This window comes from Arabidopsis thaliana, chromosome 5 (assembly GCF_000001735.4).
Source record: "Arabidopsis thaliana chromosome 5, partial sequence".
NCBI lineage: Eukaryota > Viridiplantae > Streptophyta > Magnoliopsida > Brassicales > Brassicaceae > Arabidopsis > Arabidopsis thaliana.
In genome coordinates this window covers 13,444,523-13,466,753 of record NC_003076.8, presented here as the reverse complement: position 1 = coordinate 13,466,753, position 22,231 = coordinate 13,444,523, and the positions used below count along the sequence as shown (strand labels likewise).

The 22,231-nt window shown below is 31.9% G+C and overlaps 2 protein-coding genes across 3 annotated transcripts; both read left to right on the top strand.

Annotated features, from left to right (window-relative positions):
- Nucleotides 1-603: 603 nt before the first annotated feature.
- Nucleotides 604-4,599, top strand: AT5G35200 (ENTH/ANTH/VHS superfamily protein). 2 transcript variants are annotated; one of them, NM_122911.4, is made up of 16 exons: nucleotides 604-884; nucleotides 1,142-1,274; nucleotides 1,343-1,412; nucleotides 1,524-1,621; nucleotides 1,838-1,979; nucleotides 2,067-2,167; nucleotides 2,254-2,337; nucleotides 2,452-2,502; nucleotides 2,595-2,660; nucleotides 2,738-2,803; nucleotides 2,896-2,976; nucleotides 3,058-3,135; nucleotides 3,310-3,453; nucleotides 3,540-3,618; nucleotides 3,723-3,835; nucleotides 3,932-4,596. In NM_122911.4, exons 2-16 carry the CDS (start codon nucleotides 1,173-1,175, stop codon nucleotides 4,289-4,291), a joined length of 1,635 nt encoding a protein of 544 aa, NP_198370.1. In that variant the 5' UTR covers nucleotides 604-884; nucleotides 1,142-1,172; the 3' UTR covers nucleotides 4,292-4,596. The 2 variants fall into 2 exon arrangements, with proteins under 2 accessions (NP_198370.1, NP_001330406.1); NM_001344100.1 differs by having other exon boundaries at nucleotides 657-884; nucleotides 969-1,274; nucleotides 3,932-4,599.
- A 12,405-nt stretch (nucleotides 4,600-17,004) lies between these two features.
- Nucleotides 17,005-17,181, top strand: AT5G35195 (Defensin-like (DEFL) family protein; the record flags this gene model as incomplete). Its single annotated transcript, NM_001036890.1, has 1 exon — nucleotides 17,005-17,181. The coding sequence occupies one exon, from the start codon at nucleotides 17,005-17,007 to the stop codon at nucleotides 17,179-17,181; it is 177 nt and encodes a 58-aa protein (NP_001031967.1).
- Between the last annotated feature and the right edge of the window lie 5,050 nt (nucleotides 17,182-22,231).

The window sequence follows — 22,231 nt, the reverse complement described above, 5'->3', positions numbered from 1 at the left end:
CAGATCTTGTAGAAATAGAGAGAAATGATCTTAGCAAAGAATTAAGTCGCAATTTTATTAGATTCAGATAAGGGAGAGAAAATAAACCAACAAAGCGAAAAAAATATTCGATTAGAATGGGAAAAACAATATTTATAACAATATTCCGGTATACGGCAAATCGTCCTCTCTCTAAAAGATAAGGAGTGAAAGAAGAAAGACAAAGTTTTTATTTGTTAATATATATAGATTATGACTACATAATATCAAAATAGATAATTTGCTGCGATGATTCGTACCACACCGATTCATATCATTTATTTAAACAACATTCTTTAAATTTGATTTTTTGAACTCTAATTAAAATTAGATGATAAAAAAATAATTGTTACTACATAATAGTCTGAAATATATATATCTAGTAATATGTTACAAATTAGATCTACTTAATGATCAATCTCAATGATTTTTGTTTTTTCTTATTTAATTTACTGACGTCTTGACAGTTCAACATTATTGTAATAATTAGTATACAGAATTCTGGAAGGTAATTGGCTAATACAAATAGTAACGTGGAATAATTGTCAAGATTTGACCTATTTTCAGACTTTTAAAATTAAAGCGATAGACTTTCTTTTTATAAAAAGAATAATAATTTTCGTCGGCGGCCAAACCAAACCAAATCACGTTAGCTCTTAGCTCATTTTCGCTAACAAAGACTTTGTTCCCTTTTTCCTCCAACGTACATATCAGAAAGACTCTGACTTTATACCTCTCTCCTTCTTCTTCTTCTTCTTCGTCTTCTCTCTCTTATGTCCTTGTCCAATTTCCAAATCCTTTGTTGTTGAATTTTGTCTTCTTTCTTCCTGAGATTTCCCTTCTTGTCTTCAAGAAACCTTGATCAGGTGATTTAAAGTCTTCTCCTTTACGGATCTCGATTCGTTGTTTTCTCATGTTTCTCGGACTGATTTGGTTATTGATGAATCTAGGGCTTATGGGTATTGATCAAACAATGAAAAGTTTGTGTTTTTGGGTAGATTTTGATGTTTATGTTCTTAGCTGACATAAGGGTTTTGTGATTCAAGAGAAAAGTTTTCATCTTTAGGTTTTGTTGATGAGTTTGTGAAAGTCGAAGACTGTTTACAAGGTTAAATATTTTCAGGGTTTCTATTGTTTAAGGAGGGAGAAACGAAATGTCAGGTGGTGGTGGATCACAGAGTAGTTTAAGGAGGTATCTTGGAGCTATTAAAGATACCACCACAGTTTCATTAGCTAAGGTCAATAGTGATTACAAGGTAAAAAACTAACTTTGTTCCCAAGTGAATTCTGTTTTTGCTTAAGCTAACAACGGTTTGTTTTGCAGGAATTGGATATTGCTATTGTGAAGGCTACTAATCATGTGGAACGTCCTTCTAAAGAAAGATACATCAGAGGTGGGTATCATAGATCATAGATGGTTAGTGCCTTGGTTGCAAATGTTCTTTTGCGCCATTGATTTCGATATACCAAATGGCGTATTACAAGTTGTGTGTGTCTCTTTGCAGCTATTTTTATGGCTATTTCAGCAACAAGGCCTCGTGCAGATGTGGCTTATTGTATCCATGCTCTTGCTAGGCGGTTATCAAGAACACATAACTGGGCGGTAATGGCTTTTTCTATGGCCTTCCTATAGGTTTACTTATTAGAACTCTGGAAACAACTGGAATTGCTAGATATGTACCAGTAGTTGGGAATTCTTAGTTTGTTAGGTGTGTATGATCTGTCTACAGCTTCATTTTCGGTTGATTATCTATCGTTGTAAAGAAAAGGTGGCTGTTTTCTATTTAGTACTTGCCACTGATTCTCCTTAGTTTTACAGGTTGCACTGAAAACTCTTATTGTTATTCACCGTGCCTTGAGAGAAGTGGACCAGACATTTCATGAAGAAGTTATTAATTATAGCAGAAGCAGAAGTCATATGCTGAATATGTCTCATTTTAAAGATGATTCTGGTCCAAATGGTAGTAGACTGCTTTTTACTTTCGTTGAATCTTTTTTATACAAGAAGCTCTTTGGTTCACTTATCTTTCTTTCACCCCTATTTTCAGCTTGGGCTTATTCTGCTTGGGTCCGTTTCTATGCTCTATTCTTAGAGGAGCGATTAGAGTGTTTCCGTGTTTTGAAGTACGATGTTGAGGTTGACCCCCCAGTAAGTGTCTGGTTACATCTCTTTTGTTATGAGCTCTCAGAGTTTTCTTTCACTCTTGAAATCACAAGAACGTGCTATAAATACAGAGAACCAAAGATTTGGACACTCCTGATTTGCTCGAGCAACTTCCTGCTCTGCAAGAACTTCTTTTCCGTGTTCTTGACTGTCAGGTGATAATCCAACTCAGCATCTACTTCTTCTGTTGTGTTTGATGTTGATTTTCTTAGCAATGGATAAGATTTGTATCTCTTTTACACTCATTCAACATTGGTGCATCTTTGCAGCCTGAAGGGGCAGCTGTTCAAAACCACATTATCCAATTGGCACTCTCAATGGTATGCTATATACAATTAACTGGAGTTAATAGCTCCTCGATTAAATATGGTTAACAGCATTTATGATTTTCAATCTACTTCTCACCGATTAGGTTATATCTGAGAGCACTAAAATATATCAAGCACTGACAGATGGCATAGACAATTTGGTTGATAAGGTACGCAAAAGCTCTTTTTCTGTATATATTTTCTACCTTTCCTGACTTATTCAAACACAATTTTTCCTTGATGACAGTTCTTTGATATGCAACGGAATGATGCTGTGAAGGCTTTGGATATGTACAGACGAGCGGTAAAACAGGTACATACAACCTCTGACTGGTATGTTGGTTTCTTCTTTCACGTTTGTGTGGCATAAGAACCCCCTTAAGTTTGGTTTCATTGGTCGTTCAGGCAGGGAGGCTTTCTGAATTTTTCGAAGTTTGCAAAAGTGTTAATGTTGGACGTGGAGAGAGATTTATAAAGATTGAGCAGGTTGGATTTTCTTACAAATGTGAATATTTATTCGGTTATTTGTCTGAGCTTTTTCCTCACCATATCTTGTTTTGTATGAAGCCTCCCACTTCTTTTCTACAAGCAATGGAAGAGTATGTGAAAGAAGCACCATTAGCAGCAGGGGTCAAGAAAGAGCAGGTACAAGAGCATCTTTTCTTCGTTTCTTTATTTGTTCGTTTGTACTTGGTTTTGTAAATCCAAATATTCTAGGCGTTTCTTATTCGTTCTGCATGAACAAACTCATTGCCATTTCCTTCACTGTGATCCAAGTTGCTGTTAAGCATTAACACTTAACTTTTACGATAATGGCAGGTAGTGGAGAAACTTACTGCTCCCAAAGAGATTTTGGCCATAGAGTACGAAATTCCCCCGAAGGTTGTTGAAGAGAAACCAGCATCACCTGAACCAGTTAAAGCAGAAGCAGAGAAGCCTGTAGAGAAACAACCTGACCTTCTGGTATTTGTCTAGTTGCTTAACTATTCCCATCCTAGCGTTTCTTTTTCGTGGAACTGCTACTGACTAATTTGACTTTCACCTGGTAGTCTATGGATGATCCAGCTCCAATGGTCTCTGAACTTGAAGAGAAAAATGCTTTGGCTTTGGCTATTGTCCCTGTTAGCGGTATACAGTTTATTTCGCATGGCATTATTGATATATCCTTCCTTAGATCCTATCTTCCCGGTAAACGTATAAATTGAAATTAATCTGATGTTTTTTTTCTCCAGTTGAACAGCCACATTCGACAACTGATTTTACAAATGGTAATTCGACTGGCTGGGAATTGGCACTTGTGACTGCCCCAAGCTCAAATGAAGGTGCCGCTGCAGATAGCAAATTGGTAGATAGCATCTCTCCCTCTCTCTATTTCTTATGTTTAGCCGCAGAAGTGTGTTTTATGACATTAGATGTCTTCCTGTGTCATTTGAATAAAAAGGCGGGTGGACTGGACAAGCTCACACTTGACAGCCTATATGAGGATGCAATCAGAGTGAGTCAACAGCAAAACAGGAGCTATAATCCATGGGAACAAAATCCAGTTCATAATGGTCACATGATGCACCAACCTTTCTATGCATCTAATGGAGTCGCAGCTCCTCAACCTTTTCAAATGGCGAACCAAAATCATCAAACATTCGGGTATCAGCATCAGAATGCAGGAATGATGATGGGACCTGTACAACAACCTTATCAACAACAGCAGCAGAACATGAACAATCCCTTTGGCAACCCATTTGTATCCAATGGTAATCCGCAACAACCGCAAGGTTACAACCCATATCCAAGGTATATGTAAGGAAAGGGGTGTGATATGATCTGACATGAGAAAGCAGGATAAGATCCATATTCAAGCCAGTCAGGTGGCAGATGTCTGTTATATATAAATGTATACAAGTATATGTTGTGAGGTTATTGTAGCTAGCGAGGTTCTTTTTGTTAAGTAAATTGTACATTACGTCAAGTAAATTGTACATTACGTCTGTGTCTGTGTGTGGATGTATCAGTGAGAGAAAGTTGAGTTTTTGAGGACATCATTTGTTGTCAATTTAATGCACTTTTAAAAGTTGAAAAGAAGTGATGAATAGTACTAACAGTTGAAAAGAAGTGATGAATAGTACTATGCAAAGCCATAACCCATAAACAATAAGCACCAAAAACATTTTTTCGCTGCCGGGCTTCGAACCCGGCATTCTGATTTAGTATCAAACTAAAATGTTTGCTTTAAATAATGTGCTACATCGAATCTTTTGTTATAATTTAGAATTTATAAGGTATATATGTTTTATGTGAAGGTTGTATTGAAGAGAGTATTTGCTTCTTTTCTCCCATTCGTTTATTTTTCTGTTTTTGTTCTCGAAAATATGATCCCCTAATATCTAAAACTCAAGCACGATTTCCTTCAAGATTCATATGATATAGTATAAAAACCATAATAAGGAGAAGAGAAGAAAGAACAATATGAAAAAGTATCTTCAATTGTCATACAAGATACAATATAAAAAGCACCAAAAGGATTTTTCCGCTACCGGGCTTCAAACCCGGAATTCTGATCCAGTATTAAACTAGAATGATTGCTTTCGACAATGTGCTACAACGGATCTTTTGTTAGAATTTAGAATTTATACGGAATATATGTTTTATGTGAAGGTTTTACTGAAAATAGTATTTGCTTCTTTTCTCCCATTCATTTCCTTTTCTTTTTTTGTTCTCGAACATATGAACCCCTCATATCTAAAACTCAAGCACCATTTTCTTCAAGAATCATATAATATAGTATAAAAACCATAACAATCAGCAGAGAAGAAAGAACAATACGAGAAAGTATCTTCAATTGTTAAACAAGATACTTTATAAAAAGCACCAAAAAGAATTTTCCGCTGTCGAGCTTCGAACCTGGAATTCTGATCCAGTATTAAACTAGAATGTTTGCTTTAGACAATGTGCTACAGTAGATCTTTTGTTAAAATTTAGAATTTATACGGTATATATGTTTTATGTGAAAGTTTTATTGAATAGAGTATTTGCTTCTTTTCTCCCATTCATTTCTTTTTTTGTTTTTGTTCTCGAAACTAAGACCCCCTCATATCTAAAACTCAAGCACGATTTTCTTCAAAAATTATATTATATAGTATAAAAACCATAACAATGAGTAGAGAAGAAAGAACAATATGAAAAAATATCTTCAATTGTCATACAAGATACAATATAAAAAGCACCAAAAGGATATTTCCGCTGCCTGGCTTCGAACCCGAAATTCTGATCCGGTATTAAACTAGAATGTTTGCTTTAAACAATGTGCTACAACAGATCTTTTGTTAAAATTTATAATTTCTACGGTATTTATGTTTTATGTGAAGGTTTTATTGAAGAGAGTATTTGCTTCTTTTCTCCCTTTCATTTCCTTTTCTGTTTTTGTTGTCGAAAATATGACCCCCTCATATCTAAAACTCAAGCACGATTTTCTTCAAGAATCATATAATATAGTATAAAAACCATAACAATGAGTAGAGAAGAAAGAACAATATGAGAAAGTATCTTCAATTGTCATACAAGATACATTATAAAAAGCACTAAAAGGATTTTTCCGCTGCCGGGCTTCGAACACGGAATTCTGATCCACTATTAAATTAGAATGTTTGGTTTTAGACAATGTGCTGCAGCGGATATTTTATTCGAATTTAGAACTTATAAGGTATATATGTTTTATGTGAAAGTTTTATTGAATAGAGTATTTGCTTCTTTTCTCCCATTCATTTCTTTTTCTATTTTTGTTCTCGAAACTAAGACCCCTTCATATCTAAAACTCAAGCACAATTTTCTTCAAGAATCATATAATATAGTATAAAAGCCATAACAATGAGCAGAGAAGAAAGAACAATATTAGAAAGTATCTTCAATTGTCATACAAGATACAATATTAAAAGCACCAAAAAGATATTTCCGCTGCTGGGCTTCGAACCCGGAATTTTGATCTAGTATTAAACTAGAATGTTTGTTTTAGACAATGTGGTACAGCGGACCTTTTGTTAGAATTTAGAATTTATACGGTATATATGTTTTATGTGAAGGTTTTATTGAAAAGAGTATTTGCTTCTTTTCACCCATTCATTTCCAATTCTGTTTTTGTTTTTGAAAATATGACTCCCTCATATCTAAAACTCAAGCACGATTTTCTTCAAGAATCATATAATCTAGTATAAAAACCATAACAATGAGCAAAGAAGAAAGAACAATACGAGAAAGTATCTTCTATTGCCATACAAGATACAGTATAAAAAGCACCAAAAGAATTTTTTCCGCTACCGGGCTTCAAACCCGTAATTCTGATCCAGTATTGAAGTGGAATGTTTGCTTTAGACAATGTGCTAAAATGAATCTTTTGTTAGAATTTATAATTTTTACGGTATTTATGCTTTATGTGAAGGTTTTATTGAAGAGAGTATTTGCTTCTTTTCTCCCTTTCATTTCCTTTTTTTTTTTTTTGTCGAAAATATGATCCCCTCATATCTAAAACTCAAGCAAGATTTTCTTCAAGAATCATATAATATAGTATAAAAACCATAACAATGAGCAGAGAAGAAAGAACAATATGAGAAAGTATCTTCAATTGTCATTCAAGATACAGTATTAAAAGCACCAAAAAGATATTTCCGCTGCTGGGCTTCGAACCCGGAATTTTGATCTAGTATTAAACTAGAATGTTTGTTTTAGACAATGTGGTACAGCGGACCGTTTGTTAGAATTTAGAATTTATACGGTATATATGTTTTATGTGAAGGTTTTATTGAAAAGAGTATTTGCTTCTTTTCACCCATTCATTTCCAATTCTGTTTTTGTTTTTGAAAATATGACTCCCTCATATCTAAAACTCAAGCACGATTTTCTTCAAGAATCATATAATCTATTATAAAAACCATAACAATGAGCAAAGAAGAAAGAACAATACGAGAAAGTATCTTCAATTGCCATACAAGATACAGTATAAAAAGCACCAAAAGAATTTTTTCCGCTGCCGGGCTTCAAACCCGTAATTCTGATCCAGTATTAAACTAGAATGTTTGCTTTACACAATGTGCTACAAAGGATCTTTTGTTAGAATTTAGAATTTCTACGGTATAAATGTTTTATGTGAACGTTTTATTGAAGAGGGTATTTGCTTCTTTTCTCCCATTCATTTCCTTTTCTTTTTTTGTTCTCGAACATATGAACCCCTCATATTTAAAACTCAAGCACCATTTTCTTCAAGAATCATATAATATAGTATAAAAACCATAACAATCAGCAGAGAAGAAAGAACAATACGAGAAAGTATCTTCAATTGTTAAACAAGATACTTTATAAAAAGCACCAAAAAGAATTTTCCGCTGCCGAGCTTCGAACCTGGAATTCTGATCCAGTATTAAACTAGAATGTTTGCTTTAGACAATGTGCTACAGTAGATCTTTTGTTAAAATTTAGAATTTATACGGTATATATGTTTTATGTGAAAGTTTTATTGAATAGAGTATTTGCTTCTTTTCTCCCATTCATTTCTTTTTTTGTTTTTGTTCTCGAAACTATGACCCCCTCATATCTAAAACTCAAGCACGATTTTCTTCAAAATTATATTATATAGTATAAAACCATAACAAGGAGTAGAGAGAAGGACCATATGAAAAAGTATCTTCAATTGTCATACAAGATACAATATAAAAAGCACCAAAAAGATTTTTCCGCTGCCTGGCTTCGAACCCGAAATTCTGATCCGGTATTAAACTAGAATGTTTGCTTTAAACAATGTGCTACAACAGATCTTTTGTTAAAATTTATAATTTCTACGGTATTTATGTTTTATGTGAAGGTTTTATTGAAGAGAGTATTTGCTTCTTTTCTCCCTTTCATTTCCTTTTCTATTTTTGTTCTCGAAAATATGACCCCCGCATATCTAAAACTCAAGCACGATTTTCTTCAAGAATCATATAATATAGTATAAAAACCATAACAATGAGTAGAGAAGAAAGAACAATATGAGAAAGTATCTTCAATTGTCATACAAAATACATTATAAAAAGCACTAAAAGGATTTTTCCGCTGCCGGGCTTCGAACACGGAATTCTGATCCACTATTAAATTAGAATGTTTGGTTTTAGACAATGTGCTGCAGCGGATATTTTATTCGAATTTAGAACTTATAAGGTATATATATTTTATGTGAAGGTTTATTGAAGAGAGTATTTGCATCTTTTTCCCCATTCATTTTCTTTTCTATTTTTGTTCTCTAAATATGACTCCCTCATATCTAAAACTCAAGCACGATTTTCTTCAAGAATCATATAATATAGTATAAAAACCATAACAATGAGCAGAGAAGAAAGAACAATATGAAAAAGTATCTTCAATTGTCATACAAGATACAATATTAAAAGCACCAAAAAGATATTTCCGCTGCAGGGCTTCGAACCCAGAATTTTGATCTAGTATTAAACTAGAATGTTTGTTTTTGACAATGTGCTACAGCGGACCTTTTGTTAGAATTTAGAATTTATACGGTATATATGTTTTATGTGAAGGTTTTATTGAAAAGAGTATTTGCTTCTTTTCACCCATTCATTTCCAATTCTGTTTTTGTTTTTGAAAATATGACTCCCTCATATCTAAAACTCAAGCACGATTTTCTTCAAGAATCATATAATCTAGTATAAAAACCATAACAATGAGCAAAGAAGAAAGAACAATACGAGAAAGTATCTTCAATTGCCATACAAGATACAGTATAAAAAGCACCAAAAGAATTTTTCTGCTGCCGGGCTTCAAACCCGTAATTCTGATCCAGTATTGAACTGGAATGTTTGCTTTAGACAATGTGCTAAAATGGATCTTTTGTTAGAATTTATAATTTCTACGGTATTTATGCTTTATGTGAAGGTTTTATTGAAGAGAGTATTTGCTTCTTTTCTCCCTTTCATTTCCTTTTCTGTTTTTGTTGTCGAAAATATGACCCCCTCATATCTAAAACTCATGAACTATTTTCTTCAAGAATCATATAATATAGTATAAAAACCATAACAATGAGTAGAGAAGATAGAACAATATGAGAAAGTATCTTCAATTGTCATACAAGATACATTATAAAAAGCACCAAAAGGATTTTTCCGCTGCCGGGCTTCAAACCCGGAATTCTAATCCAATATTAAACTAGAATAATTGCTTTCGACAATGTGCTACAACGGATCTTTTGTTAGAATTTAGAATTTATACGGAATATATGTTTTATGTGAAGGTTTTACTAAAAATAGTATTTGCTTCTTTTCTCCCATTCATTTCCTTTTCTGTTTTTGTTCTCTAAATTATGACCCCTTCATATCTAATACTCAAGCACGATTTTCTTCAAGAATCCTATAATATAGTATAAAAACCATGACAATGAGCAGAGAAGAAAGAACAATATCAAAAAGTATCTTCAATTGTCATACAAGATACAATATAAAAAGCACCAAGAAGATTTTTCCGCTGCCGGGCTTCGATCCCAGAATTCTGATCCAGTATTAAACTAGAATGATTGCTTTCGACAATGTGCTACAACGGATCTTTTGTTAGAATTTAGAACTTATAAGGTATATCTATTTTATGTGAAGGTTTATTGAAGAGAGTATTTGCTTCTTTTTTCCCATTCATTTTCTTTTCTGTTTTTGTTCTCTAAATTATGACCCCTTCATATCTAAAACTCAAGCACAATTTTCTTCAAGAATCATATAATATAGTATAAAAGCCATAACAATGAGCAGAGAAGAAAGAACAAAATTAGAAAGTATCTTCAATTGTCATACAAGATACAGTATTAAAAGCACCAAAAAGATATTTCCGCTGTTGGGCTTCGAACCCGAAATTTTGATCTAGTATTAAACTAGAATGTTTGTTTTAGACAATGTGCTACAGCGGACCTTTTGTTAGAATTTAGAATTTATACGGTATATATGTTTTATGTGAAGGTTTTATTGAAAAGAGTATTTGCTTCTTTTCACCCATTCATTTCCTTTTCTGTTTTTGTTTTTGAAAATATGACTCCCTCATATCTAAAACTCAAGCACGATTTTCTTCAAGAATCATATAATCTAGTATAAAAACCATAACAATGAGCAAAGAAGAAAGAACAATACGAGATAGTATCTCAATTGCCATACAAGATACATTATAAAAAGCACCAAAAGTATTTTTCCGCTGCCGGGCTTCAAACCCGTAATTCTGATCTAGTATTAAACTAGAATGTTTGCTTTACACAATGTGCTACAAAGGATCTTTTGTTAGAATTTAGAATTTCTACGGTATAAATGTTTTATCTGAACGTTTTATTGAAGAGGGTATTTGCTTCTTTTCTCCCATTCATTTCCTTTTCTGTTTTTGTTCTCGAAACTATGATCCACTCATATCTAAAACTCAAGCACGATTTTCTTCAAGAATCATATTATATAGTATAAAAACCATAACAATGAGTAAAGAAGAAAGAAAAATATGAAAAAGTATCTTCAATTGTCATACAAGATACAATATAAAAGGCACCAAAAAGATTTTTCCGCTGCCGGGCTTCGAACCCGAAATTCTGATCAGTTTTAAACTAGAATGTTTGCTTTAGACAATGTGCTACAACAGATCTTTTGTTAAAATTTAGAATTTACACGGTATATATGTTTTATGTGAAGGTTTTATTGAAAAGAGTATTTGCTTCTTTTCACCCATTCATTTCCAATTCTGTTTTTGTTTTTGAAAATATGACTCCCTCATATCTAAAACTCAAGCACGATTTTCTTCAAGAATCATATAATATAGTATAAAAACCATAACAATGAGCAGAGAAGAAAGAACAATATGAAAAAGTATCTTCAATTGTCATACAAGATACAATATTAAAAGCACCAAAAAGATATTTCCGCTGCAGGGCTTCGAACCCAGAATTTTGATCTAGTATTAAACTAGAATGTTTGTTTTAGACAATGTGCTACAGCGGACCTTTTGTTAGAATTTAGAATTTATACGGTATATATGTTTTATGTGAAGGTTTTATTGAAGAGAGTATTTGCTTCTTTTCTCCCTTTCATTTTCTTTTCTGTTTTTGTTGTCGAAAATATGACCCCCTCATATCTAAAACTCAAGCACGATTTTTTTCAAGAATCATATAATATAGTATAAAAACCATAACAATGAGCAGAGAAGAAAGAACAATATGAGAAAGTATCTTAAATTGTCATACAAGATACATTATAAAAAGCACCAAAAGGATTTTTCCGCTGCCGGGCTTCGAACCGAGAATTCTGATCCACTATTAAATTAGAATGTTTGCTTTAGACAATGTGCTGCAGCGGATATTTTATTAGAATTTAGAACTTATAAGGTATATATATTTTATGTGAAGGTTTTATTCAAGAGACTATTTGCTTCTTTTCTCCCATTCATTTTCTTTTCTGTTTTTGTTCTCTAAAATATGACCCCTTCATATCTAAAACTCAAGCACAATTTTCTTCAAAAATCATATAATATAGTATAAAAGCCATAACAATGAGCAGAGAAGAAAGAACAATATGAGAAAGTATCTTCAATTGTCATACAAGATACAGTATTAAAAGCACCAAAAAGATATTTCCACTGCTGGGCTTCGAACCCGGAATTTTGATCTAGTATTAAACTAGAATGGTTGCTTTAGACAATGTGGTACAGCGGACCTTTTGTTAGAACTTAGAATTTCTACGGTATAAATGTTCTATGTGAACGTTTTATTGAAGAGAGTATTTGCTTATTTTCTCCCTTTCATTTCCTTTTCTGTTTTTGTTCTCGAAAATATGACTCCCTCATATCTAAAACTCAAGCACGATTTTTTTCAAGAATCATATTATATAGTATAAAAACCATAACAATGAGTAGAGAAGAAAGAACAATATGAAAAAGTATCTTCAATTGTCATACAAGATACAATATAAAAAGCACCAAAAAGATTTTTCCGCTGCCGGGCTTCGAACCCGGAATTCTGATCCAGTATTAAACTAGAATGATTGCTTTCGACAATGTGCTACAGCGGATCTTTTGTTAGAATTTAGAATTTATACGGAATATATGTTTTATGTGAAGGCTTTATTGAAAAGAGTATTTGCTTCTTTTCTCCCATTCATTTCCTTTTCTATTTTTGTTCTCGAAAATATGAACCCCTCATATCTAAAACTCAAGCACGATTTTCTTCAAGAATTATATAATATAGTAGAAAAACCATAACAATGAGCAGAGAAGAAAGAATAATACGAGAAAGAATCTTCAATTGTCAAACAAGATACTTTCTATAAAGCACCAAAATTTTTTTTCCGCTGCCGAGCTTCGAACCCGGAATTCTGATCCACTATTAAACTAGAATGTTTGTTTTAGACAATGTGCTACAGCGGACCTTTTGTTAGAATTTAGAATTTATACGGTATATATGTTTTATGTGAAGGTTTTATTGAAAAGAGTATTTGCTTCTTTTCACCCATTCATTTCCTTTTCTGTTTTTGTTTTTGAAAATATGACTCCCTCATATCTAAAACTCAAGCACGATTTTCTTCAAGAATCATATAATCTAGTATAAAAATCATAACAATGAGCAAAGAAGAAAGAACAATACGAGATAGTATCTCAATTGCCATACAAGATACATTATAAAAAGCACCAAAAGTATTTTTCCGCTGCCGGGCTTCAAACCCGTAATTCTGATCTAGTATTAAACTAGAATGTTTGCTTTACACAATGTGCTACAAAGGATCTTTTGTTAGAATTTAGAATTTCTACGGTATAAATGTTTTATCTGAACGTTTTATTGAAGAGGGTATTTGCTTCTTTTCTCCCATTCATTTTCTTTTCTGTTTTTGTTCTCGAAACTATGATCCCCTCATATCTAAAACTCAAGCACGATTTTCTTCAAGAATCATATTATATAGTATAAAAACCATAACAATGAGTAGAGAAGAAAGAAAAATATGAAAAAGTATCTTCAATTGTCATACAAGATACAGTATAAAAAGCACCAAAAGAATTTTTCCGCTGTCGGGCTTCGAACCCGGAAATTTGATCCAGTATTAAACTATAATGTTTGCTTTAGACAATGTGGTACAGCAGATCTTTTGTTAAAAATTAGAATTTATACGGTATATATGTTTTATTTGAAGGTTTTATTGAAAAGAGTATTTGCTTCTTTTCTCCCATTCATTTTTTTTTCTGTTTTTGTTCTCGAAAATATGACCCCCTCATATCTAAAACTCAAGCACGATTTTATTCAAGAATCATATAATATAGTATAAAAACTATAACAATGAGCAAAGAAGAAAGAACAATACGAGAAAGTATCTTCAATTGTCATACAAGATACAGTATAAAAAGCACCAAAAAGATTTCTCCGTTGCCGGGCTTCAAACCAATAATTTTGATCCAGTATTAAACTAGAATGTTTGCTTTAGACAATGTGCTACAATGGATCTTTTGTTGGAATTTATAATTTCTACGGTATATATGTTTTATGTGAAGGTTTTATTGAAGAGAGTATTTGCTTCTTTTCTCCTTTCATTTCCTTTTCTGTTTTTGTTCTCGAAAATATGACCCCCTCATATAAAACTCAAGCACGGTTTTCTTCAACAATCATATAATATAGTATAAAAACATAACAATGAGCAGAGAAGAAAGAACAATATGAGAAAATATCTTCAATTGTCATACAAGATACATCTTGAAAAGCACCAAAAGGATTTTTCCGCTGCCGGGCTTCGAACCCGGAATTCTGATCCAATATTAAATTAGAATGTTTGCTTTAGACAATGTGCTACAATGGATCTTTTGTTGGAATTTATAATTTCTACGGTATATATGTTTTATGTGAAGGTTTTATTGAAGAGAGTATTTGCTTCTTTTCTCCTTTTATTTCCTTTTCTGTTTTTGTTCTCGAAAATATGACCCCCTCATATAAAACTGAAGCACGGTTTTCTTCAACAATCATATAATATAGTATAAAAACATAACATTGAGCAGAGAAGAAAGAACAATATGAGAAAATATCTTCAATTGTCATACAAGATACATCTTAAAAAGCACCAAAAGGATTTTTCCGCTGCCGGGCTTCGAACCCGGAATTCTGATCCAATATTAAATTAGAATGTTTGCTTTAGACAATGTGCTGCAGCGGATCTTTTATTAGAATTTAGAACTTATATGGTATATATATTTTATGTGAAAGTTTTATTGAAGAGAGTATTTGCTTCTTTTCTCCCATTCATTTCCTTTTCTGTTTTTGTTCTCTAAAATATGATCCATTCATATCTAAAACTCAAGCACAATTTTCTTCAAGAATCATATAATATAGTATAAAACTATAACAATGAGTAAAGAAGAAAGAACAATACGAGAAAGTATCTTCAATTGCCATACAAGATACAATATAAAAAGCACCAAAAGGATTTCTCCGCTGTCGGGCTTCAAACCAGTAATTCTGATCCAGTATTAAACTAGAATGTTTACTTTAGACAATGTGCTACAATGGATCTTTTGTTAGAATTTATAATTTCTACGGTATATATGTTTTATGTGATTGTTGTATTGAAGAGAGTATTTGCTTCTTTTCTCCCATTCATTTCTTTTTCTGTTTTTGTTCTCGAAAATATGGCCCCCTCATATCTAAAACTTAAGCACGATTTTCTTCAAGAATCATATAATATAGTATAAAAACCATAACAATGAGCAGAGAAGAAAGAAGAATATGAAAAAGTATATTCAATTGTCATACAAGATACAGTATAAAAAGCAGTAAAAGGATATTTCCGTTGCCGGGCTTCGAACGTGGAATTTTGATCCAGTATTAAACTAGAATATTTGCTTTCGACAATGTGCTACAACGGATCTTTTGTTAGAATTTAGAATTTATACGGTATATATGTTTTATGTGAAAGTTTTATTGAAGAGAGTATTTGCTTCTCTTCTCCCATTCATTTCCTTTTCTGTTTTTATTCTCAAAAATATGACTCCATCAAATCTAAAACGCAAGCACGGTTTTCTTCAAGAATCATATAATATAGTATAAAAACCATAACAATGAGCAGAGAAGAAAGAACAATACGAGAAAGTATCTTCAATTGTCAAACAAGATACTTTATAAAAAGCACCAAGAAGATTTTTCCGTAGCCGAGCTTCGAACCCGGAATTCTGATCCAGTATTAAACTAGAATGTTTGCTTTCGACAATGTGCTACAGCGGTTCTATTGTTAGAATTTAGAATTTACACGGTATATATGTTTTATGTGAAGATTTTATTGAAAAGAGTATTTGCTTCTTTTCTTCCATTCGTTTCATTTTCTGTTTTTGTTCTCGAAAATATGACCCCCTCATATCTAAAATTCAAGCACGATTTTATTCAAGAATCATATAATATAGTATAAAAACTATAACAATCAGCAAAGAAGAAAGAACAATACGAGAAAGTATCTTCAATTGCCATACAAGATACAGTATAAAAAGCACCAAAAGGATTTCTCCGCTGCCGGGCTTCAAACCCGTAATTCTGATCCAATATTAAACTAGAATGTTTGCTTTACACAATGCGCTACAATGGATCTTTTGTTAGAATTTATAATTTCTACGGTATATATGTTTTATGTGAAGGTTTTATTGAAAATAGTATTTGCTTCTTTTCTCCCTGTCATTTCCTTTTCTGTTTTTGTTCTCGAAAATATGACCCTCTCATATCTAAAACTCAAGCACGGTTTTCTTCAACAATCAGATAATATATTATAATAACCATAACAATGAGCAGAGAAGAAAGAATAATATGAGAAAGTATCTTCAATTGTCATACAAGATACATTATCAAAAGCACCAAAAGGATTTTTTCGCTGCCGGGCTTCGAACCTGGAATTCTGATCCAATATTAAATTAGAATGTTTGCTTTAGACAATGTGCTGCAGCGGATCTTTTATTAGAATTTAGAACTTATACGATATATATTTTATGTGAAAGTTTTATTGAAGAGAGTATTTGCTTCTTTTTTCCCATTCATTTCCTTTTCTGTTTTTGTTCTCTAAAATATGACCCCTTCATATCTAAAACTCAAGCACAATTTTCTTCAAGAATCATAGAATATAGTATAAAAACCATAACAATGAGCAAAGAAGAAAGAACAATATGAGAAAGTATCTTCCATAGTCATACAAAATACAGTATTAAAAGCACCAAAAGGAATTTTTTGCTACCTGGCATCGTACCCGGAATTCAGATCCAGTATTAATCTAGAATGTTTGCTTTAGACAATGTGCTCCAGCGGATCTTTTGTTAGAATTTAGAATTTATACGGTATATATGTGTTTGTGAAGGTTGTATTGAAGAAAGTATTTGCTTCTTTTCTCCCATTCATTTCTTTTACTGTTTTTGTTCTCGAAAATATGACCTCCTCATATCTAAAACTCATGCACTATTTTCTTCAAGAATCATATAATATAATATAAAAACCATAACAATGAGTAGAGAAGAAAGAAGAATATGAAAAAGTATATTCAATTGTCATACAAGATACAATATAAAAAAGCACCAAAAGGATTTTTCCGCTGTCGGGCTTCGAACCCGAATTTTTGTTCCAGATTTAAGCTATACTGTATACTCTACATAATATGCTACTGCCTATCTTCTGTTCGACTTTATACTACATACGGACTGTAAGTACTACTGGGAGGCCCTATTGAAGAGAGTATGAGCTCATGTCCTTCTATTCATTTGCTGTTAATTTTTTGTTCTCGAAATATGACCCCTCATATCTAAACTCATGCACTATTTTCTTCAAGAATCATATAATATATATAAAAACCATAACAATGAGCAGAGAAGAAAGAAGAATATGAAAAAGTATATTCAATTGTCATACAAGATACAATATAAAAAAGCACCAAAAGGATTTTTCCGCTGTCGGGCTTCGAACCCGGAATTCTGATCCAGTATTAAACTAGAATATTTGCGTTAGACAATATGCTACTGCGGATCTTTTGTTAGAATTTAGAATTTATACGGTATATATGTTTTATTTGAAGGTTTTATTGAAAAGAGTATTTGCTTCTTTTCTCCCATTCATTTCCTTTTCTGTTTTTGTTCTCGAAAATATGACCCCCTCATATCTAAAACTCATGCACTATTTTCTTCAAGAATCATATAATATAGTATAAAAACCATAACAATGAGGAGAGAAGAAAGAACAATATGAAAAAGTATCTTCAATTGTCATACAAGATACAGTATAAAAAAGCACCAAAAGGATTTTTCCGCTGTCGGGCTTCGAACCCGGAATTCTGATCCAGTATTAAACTAAAATGTTTGCTTTAGACAATATGCTACTGCGGATCTTTTGTTAGAATTTAGAATTTATACGGTATATATGTTTTATTTGAAGGTTTTATTGAAGAGAGTATTTGCTTCTTTTCTCCCATTCATTTCCTTTTCTGTTTTTGTTCTTGAAAATATGACCCCCTTATATCTAAAACTCATGCACTATTTTCTTCAAGAATCATATAATATAATATAAAAACCATAACAATGAGTAGAGAAGAAAGAAGAATATGAAAAAGTATATTCAATTGTCATACAAGATACAATATAAAAAAGCACCAAAAGGATTTTTCCGCTGTCGGGCTTCGAACCCGGAATTATGATCCAGTATTAAACTAGAATGTTTGCTTTAGACAATATGCTACTGCGGATCTTTTGTTAGAATTTAGAATTTATACGGTATATATGTTTTATTTGAAGGTTTTATTGAAGAGAGTATTTGCTTCTTTTCTCCCATTCATTTCCTTTTCTGTTTTTGTTCTCGAAAATATGACCCACTCATATCTAAAACTCATGCACTATTTTCTTCAAGAATCATATAATATAATATAAAAACCATAACAATGAGCAGAGATGAAAGAACAATATGAAAAAGTATCTTCAATTGTCATACAAGATACAGTATAAAAAAGCACCAAAAGGATTTTTCCGCTGTCGGGCTTCGAACCCGGAATTCTGATCCAGTATTAAACTAGAATGTTTGCTTTAGACAATATGCTACTGCGGATCTTTTGTTAGAATTTAGAATTTATACGGTATATATGTTTTATTTGAAGGTTTTATTGAAGAGAGTATTTGCTTCTTTTCTCCCATTCATTTCCTTTTCTGTTTTTGTTCTTGAAATTATGACCCCCTTATATCTAAAACTCATGCACTATTTTCTTCAAGAATCATATAATATAATATAAAAACCATAACAATGAGTAGAGAAGAAAGAAGAATATGAAAAAGTATATTCAATTGTCATACAAGATACAATATAAAAAAGCACCAAAAGGATTTTTCCGCTGTCGGGCTTCGAACCCGGAATTATGATCCAGTATTAAACTAGAATGTTTGCTTTAGACAATATGCTACTGCGGATCTTTTGTTAGAATTTAGAATTTATACGGTATATATGTTTTATTTGAAGGTTTTATTGAAGAGAGTATTTGCTTCTTTTCTCCCATTCATTTCCTTTTCTGTTTTTGTTCTCGAAAATATGACCCACTCATATCTAAAACTCATGCACTATTTTCTTCAAGAATCATATAATATAATATAAAAACCATAACAATGAGCAGAGAAGAAAGAACAATATGAAAAAGTATCTTCAATTGTCATACAAGATACAGTATAAAAAAGCACCAAAAGGATTTTTCCGCTGTCGGGCTTCGAACCGGAATTCTGATCCAGTATTAAACTAGAATGTTTGCTTTAGACAATATGCTACTGCGGATCTTTTGTTAGAATTTAGAATTTATACGGTATATATGTTTTATTTGAAGGTTTTATTGAAGAGAGTATTTGCTTCTTTTCTCCCATTCATTTCCTTTTCTGTTTTTGTTCTTGAAAATATGACCCCCTTATATCTAAAACTCATGCACTATTTTCTTCAAGAATCATATAATATAATATAAAAACCATAACAATGAGTAGAGAAGAAAGAAGAATATGAAAAAGTATATTCAATTGTCATACAAGATACAATATAAAAAAGCACCAAAAGGATTTTTCCGCTGTCGGGCTTCGAACCGGAATTCTGATCCAGTATTAAACTAGAATGTTTGCTTTAGACAATATGCTACTGCGGATCTTTTGTTAGAATTTAGAATTTATACGGTATATATGTTTTATTTGAAGGTTTTATTGAAAAGAGTATTTGCTTCTTTTCTCCCATTCATTTCCTTTTCTGTTTTTGTTCTCGAAAATATGACCCCCTCATATAAAACTCAAGCGCGGTTTTCTTCAAGAATCATATAATATAGTATAAAAACCATAACAATGAGCAGAGAAGAAAGAACAATATGAGAAAGTATCTTCAATTGTCATACAAGATACATTATAAAAAGCACCAAAAGGATTTTTCCGCTGCCGGGCATCGAAAAATGAATTCTTTTCTAGTATTAAACAAGAATGATTGCTTTCGACTATGTGTTACCGCGGATCTTTTGTTAGAATTTATAATTTATACGGAATATATGTTTTATGTGAAGGCTTTATAGAATAGAGTATTTGCTTCTTTTCTCCCATTCATTTGCTTTTCTATTTTTGTTCTTGAAAATATGAACCCCTCATATCTAAAACTCAAGCACGATTTTCTTCAAGAATCATAAAATATAGTATAAAAACCATATCAATGAGCAGAGAAGAAAGAACAATACGAGAAAGTATCTTCAATTTTCAAACAAGATACTTTATAAAAAGCACCAAAAAGATTTTTCCGCTGCGGGCTTCGAACCCGGAATTCTGAGCCAGTATTAAACTAGAATGATTGCTTTTGACAATGTGCTACAGAGAATCTTTTGTTAGAATTTAGAATTTATACTGTATATATATTTTATGTGAAGGTTTTATTGAAAAGAGTATTTGCTTTTTTTCTCCCATTCATTTCCTTTTTTGTTTTTGTTCTCGAAAATATGACCCCCTCATATCTAATACTCAAGCACAATTTTCTTCAAGAATCATATAATATAGTATAAAAACCATAATAATGAGCAGAGAAAAAAGAACAATACGAGAAAGTATCTTCAATTGTCAAACAAGATACTTTATAAAAAGCACCAAAAAGATTTTTCCTCTGTGGGCTTCGAACCCGTAATTCTGATCCAGTATTAAACTAGAATTTATGCTTTAGACAATATGCTACTGCAGATCTTTTGTTAGAATTTATACGGTATATATGTTTTATTTGAAAGTTTTATTGAAGAGAATATTTGCTTCTTTTCTCCCATTCATTTCCTTTTCTGTTTTTGTTCTCGAAAATATGACCCCCTCATATCTAAAACTCATGCACTATTTTCTTCAAGAATCATATAATATAGTATAAAAACCATAACAATGAGCAGAGAAGAAAGAACAATATGAAAAAGTATATTCAATTGTCATACAAGATACAATATAAAAATGCACCAAAAGGATTTTTCCGCTATCGGGCTTCGAACCCGGAATTCTGATCCAGTATTAAACTAGAATGTTTGCTTTAGACAATATGCTACTGCGGATCTTTTGTTAGAATTTAGAATTTATACGGTATATATGTTTTATTTGAAGGTATTATTGAAGAGAGTATTTGCTTCTTTTCTCCCATTCATTTCCTTTTCTCTTTTTGTTCTCGAAAATATGACCCCCTCATATCTAAAACTCATGCACTATTTTCTTGAAGAATCATATAATATAATATAAAAACCATAACAATGAGTAGAGAAGAAAGAACAATATGAAAAAGTATATTCAATTGTCATACAAGATACAATATAAAAAAGCACCAAAAGGATTTTTCCGCTGTCGGGCTTCGAACCCGGAATTCTGATCCAGTATTAAACTAAAATGTTTGCTTTAGACAATATGCTACTGCGGATCTTTTGTTAGAATTTAGAATTTATACGGTATATATGTTTTATTTGAAGGTTTTATTGAAAAGAGTATTTGCTTCTTTTCTCCCATTCATTTCCTTTTCAGTTTTTGTTCTCGAAAATATGACCCCCTCATTTAAAACTCAAGCACGGTTTTCTTCAAGAATCATATAATATAGTATAAAAACCATAACAATGAGCAAAGAAGAAAGAACAATATGAGAAAGTATCTTCAATTGTCATACAAGATACATTATAAAAAGCACCAAAAGGATTTTTCCGCTGCCGGGCTTCGAAAAAAGAATTCTTATCTAGTATTAAACAAGAATGATTGCTTTCGACTATGTGTTACAGCGGATCTTTTGTTAGAATTTAGAATTTATACGGAATATATGTTTTATGTGAAGGCTTTATTGAAAAGTGTATTTGCTTCTTTTATCCCATTCCTTTCCTTTTCTATTTTTGTTCTCGAAAATATGAACCCCTCATATCTAAAACTCAAGCACGATTTTCTTCAAGAATCATAAAATATAGTATAAAAACCATATCAATGAGCAGAGAAGAAAGAACAATACGAGAAAGTATCTTCAATTTTCAAACAAGATACTTTAGAAAAAGCAACAAAAAGATTTTTCCGCTGCGGGCTTCGAACCCGGAATTCTGATCCAGTATTAAACTAGAATGTTTGCTTTAGACAATGTGCTACAGCGAATCTTTTGTTAGAATTTAGAATTTATACTGTATATATATTTTATGTGAAGGTTTTATTGAAAAGAGTATTTGCTTTTTTTCTCCCATTCATTTCCTTTTCTGTTTTTGTTCTCGAAAATATGACCCCC

Coding starts and splice junctions, on each gene's coding strand:
- AT5G35200 (NM_001344100.1), top strand. CDS start 1,173: ATGTCAGGTGGTGGTGGATCACAGAGTAGTTTAAGGAGGTATCTTGGA. Junction 2,168..2,253: donor ATGTTGAGGTTGACCCCCCA/GTAAGTGTCTGG, acceptor CTATAAATACAG/AGAACCAAAGATTTGGACAC. Junction 2,503..2,594: donor TCCAATTGGCACTCTCAATG/GTATGCTATATA, acceptor CTCACCGATTAG/GTTATATCTGAGAGCACTAA.